This window comes from Phyllostomus discolor, chromosome 7, assembly GCF_004126475.2.
Source record: "Phyllostomus discolor isolate MPI-MPIP mPhyDis1 chromosome 7, mPhyDis1.pri.v3, whole genome shotgun sequence".
Classification (NCBI taxonomy): domain Eukaryota; kingdom Metazoa; phylum Chordata; class Mammalia; order Chiroptera; family Phyllostomidae; genus Phyllostomus; species Phyllostomus discolor.
In genome coordinates, this window is record NC_040909.2 from 29,162,552 (window position 1) to 29,178,426 (window position 15,875).

At 41.4% G+C, this 15,875-nt stretch overlaps 1 protein-coding gene across 3 annotated transcripts in view; it reads right to left on the reverse strand.

Annotated features, from left to right (window-relative positions):
• CPNE4 (copine 4) overlaps nt 1-15,875 on the reverse strand; it is a 419,459-nt gene that overhangs the window by 153,191 nt on the left and 250,393 nt on the right. For all 3 annotated transcript variants that reach the window (XM_028518762.2, XM_028518761.2, XM_036030654.1), the window contains one exon: nt 5,442-5,621. In XM_028518762.2, coding sequence (XP_028374563.1) covers nt 5,442-5,621 — 180 coding nt within the window. The remainder of the gene's footprint in view (nt 1-5,441; nt 5,622-15,875) is intronic.

The following is a 15,875-nucleotide window of genomic DNA, read 5'->3' on the forward strand; positions in this document are numbered from 1 at the left end:
GCTGTTCTAGATAGTGAAGGGTCATGTCTCTCCTTGACATGCCCTCTGTGGGGTGAAGCAAGAGAGGGGCTTAGTTCCTGGTCTCCTTTTGGCCAACAGAAGTGCAGTGATGGTCTCCAAGCTCGCCCAGAAAGATTACACAGCTTTTCAAGCACCTGCATCTCTGGGATTTGCCCTCCTCACCCATCTGCCGAGAACACGCAGTTCTGCCTGCAGTGCTCTCAGAGGACGTGAACCTGTATTTGGCATAATTGCTCAGTGCTAACTCACTTGCTGTGCTTGTACCAACTTCACAGCCGGTGCCAGTTTCTGGCCTGCCTAGGGCTGCTATTTTCCTTTCCTAAAGGCTGTGAGTCCTGCTGAGTCACATGGCAGAGTGAGAATGTGACGAACTCAGATGGACAGCGCAAGTACCTGTCAACAGCTTTGAGGAGACAGGCTTTGAATGTGTGACTGCCCATGGGTTTGGGAAGTCACTTTCTCTCTCCTTTTCAACGTCAGTTGTGGCGAGACAGGAGTTGGAACACTTGCCCCTGATTTGAAAGCACTTTTACTTAAAAATAGTCTGAGAAGATTAAATATCACACACACTGAATCCCTTGGCTAAATAAAGCATTCAACAAGCTGGAGGCGAAACAATAAGCTCAGTTTTACTAATTGTCCAGGACATGGGTGCTCTGTCATAATGTTTTCATGCCTTTTCACTGGCACCTTCACTCCTGAGACAATGTTGGCCCCTACAAGCGCCAATTCTTCCCACTGTGTTCTCTATTCTCACCGTGTTAACAGCAGCTTCCATACCCTGAGTCTCTCTCTGGGCCAGCGACTCTGCTAAACACCTTATGTCCATTTATTTGATCTTCACAATATTTCTTGAGGCCAGCATTACCATTATCTCCATTTTTCAAATTAGGAAACTGAGGCTTACATAGCTGTAGGAATTCACCTCTGAACATACAACTTGAGAGCAGGTGAGCTGGGATGACGCTAGACCACCAGGTGCCACCACCTGCACACTCGAATGTGATGAGACGGTTTTTGGACCTGACCACAGCATTCCTGGCACTGCTCACCAGCTCATACCCAGCCATTCCCTGCCTGACTATGCAGTATAAGGAGTCATACAGAAGGAAAATGTTGAAGGTCTTTCTTTTTGCTTGATCACATAGAGAGAACAACTCTTTTTTAAAAGAGGAAAACTCCTGTTCATGCCTAAATGTCATAATCTGTGAAACTATGGAGGGTAAAAGAGTACTGCCTGCCCTTCACAAAGGTTTTACTACAAATACACGTATCTAGTATGTTAGTCTACACACAGAAAAATTCAACAAAAGGTTGTGATTTCAAGACAACACCAAGTTCACACGTTTATCTGGAAGTACAGATGTTCTTATATACTCAATGATTAATGGGGGCAGGAAGGGGAAGAGTGAAGTCAAGGAACATGTATAAAGGACCTATGGACAAAGACAATAGGAAGGTAGAGTTGAATGTGGAAAGTAGGGGGTGGGTAGGACAGGGGAGAGTAATGGGGGGAATGGGGACAACTGTAATTGACCAATAAAAAAGTAAATAAATCTGTATGATTTGTTCATATGTGGCAGGTTCAATAAGCTTCCCTCCAAAAATAAAAATGAAAGAGTCTCTTTGAGGGATCTCACCCACTTTTATGCTCATGACCATCTGTAGGGAGTTAGCTCCTAAATCTATATTAACTCCAGATCCCTGTGGTCAGCTACCAACGGGCCACTTGTTCTGGTTGCTCCACACACACATCCTGAGCTGAACGTGTCAGCATCACATTCTATTCTGCACCTCACTCTTCAGTTTCATTTCCCTCAAAGAAAGTCATATCGCTTCACCAGTAACCTACACCAGGTATCTCAAAACTCCTTCTCCCTCAACCAGTCTCCAAGGCTCATTGGTTCTGCTCTTGGACAAGCTCTTCTCTGGGCCTCTTCTCAACCTCCATGACCACTGCCCTCTTCATCTCTTTCCTGTCATTGCCTTAGATTCCTGACTGGTTTCCCTGCCCCCACATCCATCCTCTCCCATCCACCCTTCACAGGGATGCCACAATGACCTTTCTAGTATATACATCCAGTCTTATTTTTTCCCTAGTGGAAACCCTTCCATGTCTCCAGTGCCTCATGCATGTCTGTGCTCTACAGACTTTAGAGAAAGATATTTAAAAGCCTCATGGTCTGGCTCATCCTCTGCTATCTAACTTCTATCTCTTTCCCATGCTCATATATTTATCTGGTTATGTCGATGTCCTCTTTCATTCTTGTGCTGCTGTGCCTTTGTGTGTGGCATTTTGCCAGGAGAGCCTTTGGTTTTGTTTTTTGCCCTTTTCTTTGCTGAATTCCTATTCACCATTTAGAGATTCAGGTCCAGACTCATCTTTTCTGTGAGACCTCCCTGATTCCCTTTAGGCAGAGATACATCTTTTACCTCCTACCCACAGAAAGCATCCTATTGTAGTACTTAATATATGTTTTGATTATTTATTAATCAGTCTGTGTCCCTGGCTAATTGTAAGCTCTCCTAGGGGCAGGCTTCTGACTTTTTCATCTTTGTGCCTCTAGTACCTAGCATGGTACTTGGCAGGGCCAGGGCACTTGGTAAATGCTTGTAGAAAAAAAAGCATAAATGAATGAGTGAACCTTATCATGATAAAAAATCTTTTCAAAGTTAGCTAATCAATAAATTTGACTTGAGCACATGGTACGTGTAAAGCAAGTGTTCCGTTAGACACAAAGAAGTGTTGAATGTGGCCTCTGCCTTCAGAAACTTGTAATCTAGCTATGGGGACCAGATAACTGTGTATAAAAGTGCTAACTAAGAGAAAAGTGATTTTACTAAACTGATAAAAAGTCACTTCTCAAGCCAATGCAGAATGAGCTTCTAAATGAATGAAGTGAAGATTGGTTACAGGCTCTTGGAGTTTGACCAGGTCACTGTGGCCCGGGAAAGGGGATTGGTAATTTCCCCACCCACTTGGAATGTGAACCTCTCTTCTCACTCTCCCATCTAGTTTCACTGTGAGTGTCACTTCCCACCAGAAATCTTCCATGACCTCCTCGCCACCTGATGCCATTCTTTTAATGTTAGGTCTCCTAATCTATATTTCTCTTTAACAGTGGTTATAATGGATGCAATTTAACTAATTGTTTGTGCAATTATTTGCTCCCCTCTTTATCCCCAACTAGGCTGTGAGCAGCTTAAGGCAGGGACGATGTTTTGGGAGCACCACTATATCACTGGCATCAAGGACAAAGCCGGGAACAAAGTAGAGGGTCAAGGACTTAGGGATCCTGGAAAGATGAGGCTTGTGAGAGACTAAAAGTATGAGTTTGAGGGTTATTTATGTGGACAACATGAGCAAAGCTTTGCATGAAAAGGATCTTTCACTCACAGGACCCCTACATGGACCTACATTTATTTCTTGGGATAGAATTTGGCTTTTACACATAAGGAATGTCCATTGCTTAAGGAAAATCTTGGACTGACTTGTTTTGCCTCTAAAAATGCCATTTTAATCACCTTTTATTTTATTTATAAATTACAGAATTTCACTTTAAATTCATTTATTCAATGACTACTTATTGATACTATACCTGGCAATACCATAGAACTCTCTGCCATCAATCCTTTCCAAGAGTCATGAGAGAGATTATATCTGTGGAGTGTATGCCAGCTTCTCTGACTGCCTCCCCTCAGCTGTACTTCCACATTGGGCTTTTGCCTTTCATTAAAGGAATAAGTAATAATCCTATGAAAGTAATCACTGTATTTGCTGGAAAAAGGTAACTCAGGACATTGCCTATTTTTTTACTCAGTGCCACATGGCAGAAGTTTATTTTTAGTGGCAAGTGACATGAGGAAGGGTAAAAAAACAAACAAACAGACCAAAATACATATGTGCCATCTCTTTGCCAGGCAGACTCTTTCTTACTAATCCCGTACTCAAACCCTTACCCCTGTGTGAGACTGATGTTGGTTTTGTGGAATTAGAGGTTCATATAACTTAGAATCCTTTTTTGAGAAAAAAGTACAAAACTACCTATAAAAATGTGACATCGACCCTTGGAAAGGGTCCACAGGAGAAGAAGGCTCTGAAGTTTAAGCTGTACTGGTTTCACAGTAGATTAGCATCTGACCTCAAATCCATGAAACTGGTCTCTGCTCCTCACTCTGCCACAGTTGTTCTGTTCTCTATGGTTTGTTTACCTTGCTTTCTTACTCAGAAGACCTCCCAGCTTTCTCTCCCATCCCTGGACCACATTTTTTCACCATTTGGTCCCACAATGACTATGATTCTAGCCAGCAGAAATCTCTCCCTTCCCTGAAGGTCCACAACACTGCAGGCAGAGCCCAGATATTTTGTCTCACTGTGGCTTCAGGAGCATCCTAAATTGCTCTATTTGAGACGCATATAGTACATCTTCTCTGATCAGAGTGTCTGCTTCTTGGGTACAGGGACTACTTCTCCTTTTAGATCTCCCCTGAGCACTAAAGTTCTCCTACTAAAGTTCTGGGCACAGCAGGAAGGGAAGAAAGAAAGACAGGAAAGGTGTTATAGAATCAAAATGATGGGAAACAAAATGATGGGGTTTGGAGTGAGGCTGACCTGGTTCAAGTTCTAGCTCTGCCACTTTTTAGTCTGGTGCCTTAAGCTTAACTTCTTTTTTTTAAAGATCTTATTTATTTACTTTTAGAGAGAAGGGATGAGAGTGAGAAAGAGAGGAAGAGATACATGCAAGAGATACATCGATAGGTTGCCTCTAGCATGCCCCCAACTGGGGATCTGGCCAGCAACCCAGGCATGTGCCCTGACTGGGAATTGAACCAGCAACCTTTTGATTCATAGGCCGGTGCTCATCCTATGGAGCCACACGAGCCATGCCTAAGCTTAACTACTGAGTCTTGTTTTTCTCACCAACAAATGTATACAGTAATGATGTTTATTTCTGAAGATGAAGTAAGAAGCATTTATTCATCCCCTAAATATCTATTTGGTTCCTCTCCTGGGCTATTTTTGGTCACGAGAGGCTTGGAATACATGAAAATGAGCAATATTCCCTGTGTGGGGGTTCTCACAGTTAGTTGAGAGATGGAAATTTATAATGCATCAAGATATAGTTATAAGAGACACACAACCGGAGCAGAGTAAGTGCTCAATAAACAATTGTTAAATAAATGAAAGAATTCAGAAGAAAAAATGATTAATTTTGCAAAGTAAGTAACTCTTCACATATTTGCAGCATCGTCCCTATGTAAATACAATGGACAGTGCCAGGGAAGCCCTAAAATGCTACATGTAAAAGAAAATAAAATCAAGAGAAAGAAAGAACATGCTAAATGAGAGGAGAGAAATAAATGGGAAGAAGGAAGGCCCTAAGAAGGCAAGAGGGAGGAAGGGACATCTGCTGACCCACCTGGCCAAGGGTGCACTCCATGCTGCCAAGGAAGTCAGCCTCCTTCAGCCCATTGTGGTTGCTGCTGATGTCATGGACCTCGAACCGCAGGCGCTGCACCTCTTCAAAGTAGAAGTCCACAGTAAACAGTTTTGAATACACTGGGTTTATGCAGGTGCGAATCACCTCTGTTCTGTCAACCTGCAAGGGGAGAGACAAAGAAAAACCACATGGGATTAGGGCCTTTTATTATTAAGCTTTAGGCAAATTAATTTTATGGTGCTTCACCTGCTTGGAAACCATAAATGCCCTTCATCAAGTCACTGGGCCAGCAGTTCAAGTTTTCGAGGAAGCATCACCCTCAGAGAATGAGCTGTGTTTCGAGGAGGAAAATCTAATTAGACAGAATGATCCGAAGCTTTCTATTTAAAGATTTAGTGTTGTTAGGCAATAGGGCAGCCAGATGCATCAATTATTAGAGAATGCCTGGAGCCTTAGGATGAGAAAGAGTCTGAGGGCACATCTGGGCTGGGTATGAGGTGTGTGGAGAAATTGGTGATAGATTAGTGATGTCTGATAGGCACAGTAATGGTAAATGTGTAGGTACCCATTTTAGCCAATCTTACTCTATATGAGTTTTGTAACTCACAATTCCCAGCATAATAAACTGGATTCTCCAATCCAGGAGAATGGATATGAAGATGACTGCCTTTGGTCTTAAGAATGCTTTTTTTTTTTTTTTTTTTTGCTGGATTGGGAGTAAATGGGAGTAAAAGGGAGAAAACTGTTACTTGAACAATGATTAAAATAAAAAAAAGAATACTTTATTTTGGGGTTATCATGTTTACTCAGTCATTTCAATTTCCTGGGCTTCAGTTTCCTTAACAACAAAAGGAGGAACAGAGGATGAAAAGTACCTTCCTGCTCTAACACTCCATGATAATAACTCTCCCTTTGCCCCTCTGTCCCAGATCCATATCTGCTACTCTCTACCCTGCTCTGTGCTTCTGCAGGCTGACCAATTTGGATCAAATTTCCTGGACTCCCTTGCCCTCTAGGTTCTGGCTGGACTCAGCCAATGGAGGGACACGGCAGGATGTCAGACACAGAAGTCAGAAAGAGGTGCAGGCTGTGGCTGCATGGCCCTGCACACATGGAGTCTGCTAGCAGGTGCCCTTCCACAAAGAGAACCTTTGCTGGGATCCGGTAACCCTGCCCCATTTCCCTCCCTTCAGACCAGCAGGTGGTAATGACTTCCTGCTGTTGCTACCTTGATGTCTTAGATGCTTCACCGTCCTATGTGGGCTTCTTTATCCCTGCCCATGCCTTTGAAAAGAGTTTCAACTAGAGGGTGAAACTCTGCCTCAGTATGTCATCTGTTTTCTGCTGGTACCTTTACTGCTAAGATTCTTCTATGTCTACCACATGTAAAAATATACAGCACCATTTATATTCTGGGAAATCTTAAAGGGCCAAGTTACTATCCAAGATCTTACAGTATGTCTCAAATGGAGATATCCATCACTCATATTTTACAAATCAGCTGGAGTCTATGTGTATTGTTGCCTTTCAAATAGAAATGCTGTTTAATGAATACTTCATAAACAGCATTCATTAGTGCAAATTGGGAAAACCATTTCCTCTACTTCCCCAAGAGTACTGGGAAAGAGTCTCTGAAGACAATGAAGGGAAATGTCTTTGACCAAATCATGCAGGTACATGCTTTCCAGCAAAGCAAATTTGATACCTGCTGCAACCTCCACAGATACTTTTTTTTAAAAAAAGGTTTTCTCTTCTTCATTGTTTCTTTAATCAGATTTTGCATGCTTGCTTTTTCCTCCATATTAGATATATTTTTATTTTTAATTTTTATTTAATTTATTGGGGTGACTTTGGTTAGTAAAATTACATAGACTTTGAGCATAAAATTCTATAATACAATGTCTGTATATTGTAATTTGTGTTCACATCAAATCAAGTCTTTTTCCATCACCATTCACCCCTCCTTTATCCTTTCTACTTCTCTTAGCCCCTTTTCCCTCTGGTAATCACCATACTCTTATCTGTGTCCATGAGATTTTTATTTTTATTTTTGCACTTAATCCCTTTACCTTTTTCACCCTGCCCCTCAACTCTCCTCCCCTCTGACAGGTGTCAGTTCTCTGTATCTATGGGGCGGTTTCTATTTGACATTCTTGACTTCAGTGATCTACCCCTGGCCCAAGTCCTGCCTATGGTGCCTATATGAGAAAGCTCTCCTATAAAGAACACTTCCTGCTATTCCTAGTGAGATGGACAATCCACACTGCAAGAAAAAGAATATGATCTGGTTATGTCCCTATCCAACAGATAGAAAACCAAATCCCAACGAACGGCTGATTAGCATTTTACAAAAGCTATTGTTCAGACCAATGATGATCTGACTATTCTGGCTGTTTCTGAAGACTCAGCTTCTATTGAGCTGACTTTTACATCCCTATATACAATGTAGGGGGACACTGTATATATGTCATTCTAGGGGACAGGGCTGCATACATCATGGCTGATTGCACAGGTACATGGATTTACTTTACGGGCATAATTATTTTTCAGTTGCCAGGAGATCATGGTTTTGAATAATAGTATAAATCAGAGGTCACAAACTCGTAGTCTTCAAGTTCAAGCTTAGTTGGAGGTATTTTCTTGGTCCCACTTAATAGTATTTTTCCCTTAATTTGTCAACATAAAAGGAAGGCTATTTCTATTGCCCAACCTTTTGGGAAAAAATCAGAGTATTTGGCAACCTGGGGCCACATTTGCATGTGGCAACAATTGGTAACTGCCCCATTCAGAAGAGGCACTCATTCTCTGGTTGCCAAGCTCTATCTTTCAATGAATTTGCAGACAGGGGCCCCCTGCTGGGCCCCTAGAGGCATCTTTGCAACATCTGGCCCAAATTTGTAGAATAATGAGCCATATAGTAAGAGATTTAATTATATTCATTTGGTATCATTTGATAGAAAATTTCAAAATGACTCCCAAGAAGTTAACTCATAGGTGGATTTGACATCCTCAGGACACAGAAACAGAACCATCTTTCCTTATGGAACAACAGAGTCCAAGGCAGGTTTAGATTCCTTCCCATCCTAGTTGTTTTTGCTCTGCTCTAACCACTGCAAATGGCACAAATGGCTGATATGCACCAATCCTTCTGCTTTTCTTCTCACTTATTGATTTTCAAAATGATGATCCCACATAGGTATAAAGTTCCTGTTGGCATCAAGCCACACAACTCGGACAGATAGGCTGTCCAAGGCAAGTGGCAAGCGGCAAGCGTGCAACATTGAATGATGCAGTTTCTTGAGGGAAATGACTGGTTGGAAAGAAATTAAGCAAATACACATTTGCATTATCAAGGGAGGTAATTTCCAAAGATAATCTCAGGGCCAGTAAAAATCCTAACAGCACCTAGGTGTTCATGGAAAGAAGGAGGATGGTGATAGCAGACATGTTCTCAATACTAAATGCTTATTTGAAAGATGTTTCAAACCTTTCTGCATTCCCAGCTATTATGGGAGATAGATCATCTTTTCTGAAGATTGAAGCCAGGTTTAATCTGAGTAACACAGCCTAAGGTAGCTCACTAGGATGTATTAAGGTCAAGGTGATTGTTTCCAAAAGACTATCTACTGACATGCTACTGGCTGCACTAGAATCAATCGGGCAGCTTTCTTTAAAACTCAGATTCCTGAAAAAAAAAATACAATAAAAACCATTTAGAACCATAAGAGTCCTTTATAGATCATTGGACCATTTTATGGGTGAGTTATTTGAGGCCCAAAGAGATTCAGTGGTTGTCCTAAGGCGACAAAAATCAGTGATCAAGCAAGATGGAAAGCCCAAGTCTTTTCAAATCAATTCTGCTATGCCATGTGCTACTTTACCCCAGTCTTGCTGTTCTCTTTAGCTATGTAATGAAAGTACTCTCAGCTAGTAAAAATTATTTTTTAAAACTATACAACAAACAGACAAACAAAAACTCAGAATCCTGTTCCCTACCCCCAGCAATTTTGATTCAGGAAGTATAAGCTGGGACCCAGAAATCTGTATTTTTTAAGAGTGTTCCAAGCCCTGGCTGGTGTAGCTCAGTGAATTGAGCGCGGGCTGCGAACCAAAGTGTCGCAGGTTCGATTCCCAGCCAGGGTACATGCCTGGGTTGCAGGCCATGACCCCCAGCAACCGCACATGGATGTTTCTCTCTCTTCTCTCTCTATCTCTCTCCCTTCCCTCTCTAAAAATAAATAAATAAAATTTAAAAAAAAGAGTGTTCCAGGCAATTCTGATGTAGGAATACCAGAGTAAGGGCTTTGAGAAGATGCAGGATCTATTACTGACTCTTGTGGAGGTTTTATTATTTTTTTGTCAAGGCTTATTTTAATTTTGCTGGCTCTGTGTTATCAAGTCTTCAAAAAGTGTGCTTACCACCCTGCCTCTGTAGTCATAATAACCGATATACTCATGTCATTTCACAGTTTTCAGAACATGTTCACATTCATTTTTTAACTTGATTCTTATAGCAATCCTGGGATGTAATGGTACACTATTTTTTAATGAGAAAAATCAAGGTCAAATATCAGCACAAGGTACCAGGGTGTCCAACCTTTTGGCATCTCTGCACCACACTGGAAGAAGAAGAGTTGTCTTGGGCTACATATTAAATTCATTGCAACACGTAATCACAAGAAATCTCATAATATTTTAAGTAAATTTATAATTTTGTGTTGGGCTGCATTCACAGCCATCCTGGGCTGCATGAGGCCCAGAGACTGGAGGTTGGGCAACCCTGTTAGATGATAGAATGGGCACCTGAATTCACGTCTCCTGACTTCAAAGCTTGGACTATTCTCCTTAATTTGAGTTTATTCATGAGCATACCTTCAAAATGAAAAATGCATCTAGGTTATGGCATGATGGTGATAGACTCAATCATTGAATCTTGCTTTTGTAAGTTGCTCTTTTAAAAATTTCATTCTAAAACATTTTTCAGTACACTGCTAAAGTTTATAATAAATAATACTTCTGGAATGCCTTCCATGCATTATTCAGGTATAACTGACATATAATAAACCACATCTATCTAAAGTATGCAATTCAACAAGTTTTGACACATGTGCATACATGTGAAGCCACCACCACAATCAAGATAGTGACCATAACCATTACCCTGCAAAGTTTCCTCATGCCCTCTGCAACTCTGTCCTGTCATACCTGCTTCCCCCATCCCCAAACAATAATGTTTAGATTTGTTCCTTGTTGTGTACATCAATGGTGCATCTATTTTATTGTTGAGTAATATTCCACTGATGGATGTTTGGGTATTCCCAGTTTGGCTATCACACATAAAACTGCCATGTCCATTCATGTACAAGCATTTGTATGGCCATGTATTTCTTCTTCTCTTGGCTAAATACTTAGGGGTGAAATAAGTGTATGTTTAACTTTTAAAATTCTATTGGGCAGGTTGTGCTATCTCATCATGGCTTTCACTTGCATTTTTCTAATAACTAATGATGTTGTACCTCTTTTCACATCTTTACTTGCTGTCTATATGTCTTCTATGGTAAAGTGTCCATTCAAACCCTTTGACAGGTGCCCTCTTTTTATCCTTATGACAACATTATGAGGTAGATACTATTATTATCCCCTCTTGCCAGTAGGTAGAGAGACCCTGTAAATTTCCCACTTTCACACAGCTTATAAGGGGTAGAATTTGAACCTAGGTATTCAAACTCATGAGTCTGTGTGTTTCACCTCTGTGGTATATAGTCATGCAAATTTGAAGCTTTGGCACCTAAACCCTGTTGATCATAGTAATGCACAAGCCAGACATCAAATGTAAAATGAGGAAGTAACAGAAATTGAGTGAGTCTGCAGTGGTGTCCCTAGAGATCTTGTTTATCCACTGAGCACATCAGAAATACAATGGAGGTCCTGAACATTGACCAGCCCAATCCCAGATTGGATTGCAGAGGAGACAAGGTCAGTATGTCATTAAGAAACAGTTCAAGACCATGCACAGAATGGCTCTCTAGAACTTTGGGCTTCCAAGGGCTGTTGGAACTGCCATAGTTAAAGGAGAGGAGGTTGTTGGGGAGTGAGCACTGAACAATGGGATGCTCTCAGTGGGGAGAAGGTGAAGGCAGGGCCCAAACTGATCCTAGTCACTGAACAGTCTAAAGTTTCCTGAAGAAGTACAAGCCCCTATCCTGAGGGTAACAGAAGCAGAGAAGAATGACACCAGGGGCCAGAGAGACATGATGGCCTCTAGGACAGGCTTATAATTAGGTGTTCCTTCAAACTGACATTCTTTAAATATCTCCTCAATATTTAGTTAGTGAGGGTGGGAAGGAAATTAATTTTCTCTGAATAAAGAATGGATAGCTTTCTTGATGTTCAAAAACAGAGGATTTATTACAGACAATTTTTCAAACTATATAATTTCTAAGGGGACATATTAAACCACATAAAATTTAGATAATAAAATCAAATCACTGAGCCACCAGAAGTAGCATTACTCAATTTCAGGATTCCGGTTGCTGATTTCAAGTGACTGTCCTACAGCTGCAATAAATTGTGAGTCTCAAAATCATTCAACAGAGATAGGTTAGTGCTAGCAAGTGAGATATGACTTTTATCTTCAATGTAAGTGATTTCTCTACTTCCATAGGATGAAAACACTCACATTTGTTGGTTATATAACTCTTTATAACTCTTCACATGTGAAACCAAATTTACTGGTGCTATTTTTGTGATATGTCTACATGGTGAGGATGCATCATTTTGGGGGCTGGACTGACCTGCCACATGGGCTGGGTGTCCTTCCCAACAGTTTCTAAAACCAAAAACATGCCTGGTATTGGTGGCCTTTGCTTCTCCTTAATTTATAAGGAGCAGAGGCTGACCTTGTACCTTACATTCGTCTAGTGGAGTGGTTCTCATTGGGAGTAATACTCACTTTCCCAGGGGTTATTTGGAAATGTGTAGGGGCTTTTGGGGTCATGACGAGGTGACATCACTGGATGAAATATCCTACACTGTGGATGTTAGTCCTGGTTAACGCAGAACTACACATCCCTCAAAGCTACTAGTATTCCCTATTAGTTCAATCCATCTTCTACCCAAACTAAACAAATAGAGAAACTCCTCCAAGGGCTCTCTGGTTTTCAAAGCAATCCACACGAACGGATGTAATAAAGAGTGGAATCCTCCAGGTGAGAAACTTTGGAAGCCCCCTGTTTGAAGTAAAATTTTTGTGGGAATAACACACTTCACAGAACTATCACCTTAAGGAATCATTTTGACATCTGCCCAGTAAAGCATTTCATTCCTTCTTGAAATGGATGGCAAGTTGAGTGGTGACCAATGGAAATGATGACTTTTCTGCTCAGGCAAAGAAAGGGGTGAGCAAAAAAAAATGATGCACCTTCATTGTACACCTTCTTACCTTCCCACAGAAGGCACCTTACATGTTATCTTCAGTCCTTACTTTCAATAACTTTAAAACATACTTTTTTTCACAATTTAACATATTTAAAGTGGGGATGCATGCTATAATTGATGATATGTCATTGTTTAATTGGAAGTATTTTTTTAACTGGTAATCCATAAAAGAGTGCTTTATTTTACCACTGATTTATCATTTTAGCAACGATTCTATTAAGTATATCATCCTCATTTTGTAAATGATAAGATAAAACTGCATCAGAGAAATAGTGTCAAAAAGCAAGGCTCAACCCTAGTCTGTCTGATTCCAAAATAATGCGCTTTCTACCACACCATTTGTTATGGGTTAAATAATGTCAAAATTTGTATGTTGAAATCCTAATCCTCAATACCTTAGAATGTGACCTTATTTGAAAATAGGTCATTCTAGAAGCAATTCATAAGATAAAGTCATACTAGAATAGGGACTCTAATGTGATAAAACTGGTGTCTTATAAAAGGGGAAATTTGGGCACAGACACATGCACAGGGAGATGCCATTTGAACATGAAGGAAGATCTTAGAGTGATAATGTGCTTACAACCCAAGGAGCACCAAAAATTGTCAGCCAAATACCAGAAGTCAGGTGAGAGGCATGGAACAGAGTCTCCCTTGTGCCCTCAGAAGAAACAAACTCCACCACCACCTTGATTTTGGACTTCTAGCCTCCCAAACTGTGAGACAATGAATGTCTGTTGTTTAACCCACCCGGACTATGGCACTTTGTTACAGAAGTCCTAGTAAACTGAAACACCATTCTACCTCTCTTGAGAAACATCCAGCCTGGTGCCTCTCATGGACTTATCTCCAGAAAGGTGCTCTTCACCCACCACATGATAAAACATTTAACTGCTCCAGAATGAACTTAACAAGTAATTGAGAATGACAAATATCTCTCTCATTATCAATCCAATTAAAACCTCCCTTCACCTTCCTGCTATGCACTTAAACTTGCTCTCAAGTAAAGGGCTGCTTGCACCAGCTTGGTTCTGTTTCTGGAGCTCTGGAAGTGAACCTGCTGGAGAACCTGGAGCTAGACAGTCCTTCCACCACCTGACATAGCCCTGGGCTTGTGCTGTTCAACATGGACAGTGGAGTCCCATATCCTTGACCAGGAGTGCTGCTCAGAAGAACATGAAATAATCATCACCCTACACACACTTTTGGAGAGGTCTGTAGTGCTACAGCCATGAGTCCTGAGTCTCCTTCTTCCCTTGCTGCCCTCCCCAGCCCTTCTAGGCTGCTGGCTCCATCCACTCAGAACCCGAGCCCATCCTGCCTGAATTGGCATATCAGCTGAAGGGGTCTCAAATATGTCTACCTGTGCTGAACACCTCTGTGTCCCCTACAGCTGGTCCTTTTCCCCAATGTAAATGTCCAGTTTGTGTGGCTTAGTTCCCTGATTTTTGCTCCATGTCTCATTGCTTTGGGGGTCTTGTCACTGGACAAGTGCAACCCAATAGAACTTTCCATGATGATGGAAGTGTTTGATATCTGCACTGTCCACTATGGTAGCCACTAGCCAGACATGGCTACTGAGGCCTTGGAATGCGGCTTGTGGGACTGAGGGATTGAATTTTAAATTCAGTGAGGGTGAAGTGCTCATGAATGGGATGAGCACCCTTGTGTCTTCCATCATGTGAGAACACAGTGAGAAGATGGGTGTCTGTGGACCATACACAGGGCTCTCACCAGATACCAAATCTGCCAGTGTCTTGATCTTGGACTTGCTAGCCTCCACAGCTCTGAGAAACAAATTATTGTTTGTAAGCCACTGACCTATGACAGGGGTGTCAAACTCATTTTTACCAGGGGCCACATCAGCTTTGAGGTTGCCTTCAAAGGGCCAAAATAATTTTAGGACTGTATAAATGTAACTACTCCTTAACTGTTAAGGAGCTGAAATTACATTTGGCTTAGGACATTTCTGCTTCCTGGGAAGTCCCCATTTTGACTATTGTTCATTTCATTATAGAATATGAAGACTGAAAGAAATAAGCACATTATGGATTGGTTTATTTGAATGTCTAATTCAAGAGAGCATTGCATTAACTGGCATGGTCCCAATTTGTGTACCAAGAGTTAGTGAGTGTGCTGGTTATTCTCCTTTGCATTCCCAAATCTTTCTGCTCTGCATGGATTGCTTCCTTTGGATTCCTTTTCCCAGCTTGCCTCCATCAACTAATAGGAGGCACCAGCTGGAGGTCAGAAAGTGAGAGAAAATATAGGTTGGTGTGTTTTTCTTGCCTCCTCCCTACCCTGTGTTGCAATTTAGGCAGTGATTATATCCCTCCCCCTACAGACTCTCACAGAAGACTTCCTATAGGGCTCCAACTCTCACTGGTTCTAGCACCACCCCCACCCCTGCTTGCCCATCAAGCCCAGTGGTGACTTCCCACTACTGCTAGTCCCAGAGAATCTCACCACCCCTTGCTGATTCTTTTAATTTTGCCCATACAACTCAAAGTGGTCCCTTCATTAACATTTCCTTTTTGGCTGGAACAGCAATGTTCTTAAAAATGGCCCAAGATACTGCAAAACCTGCAAGAGCCTTCTGAATCTGAAGGGCAGATGAAATTGTATTGAGTCTGGTAGCTCATGATTCTATGGTCTTCTGAAATTTTGAAAAGTGGTAATCCATGTGAGACTCATGTGGTACATTCCTCTTCAGCATAGCATCCTATTCCCCAACCATTCCCAAAAAATGGATCATAAGCAACATTCACTGAGTACTTTGTATGCACCAGGCATTGTTCTAACCAATTCACATACACTATTACACTTAATCATCCCAACAACCATATATTAACACTACACTATTTTACACATGAGGAAACTTGGGGTTAAAGAAGTTAACAAGTCCCAAGTCACCAGCTACTCAGTGATGGAGACACTTGGGATTTCCTTTAGACCTCTTTCCTGGAATGTGGCATC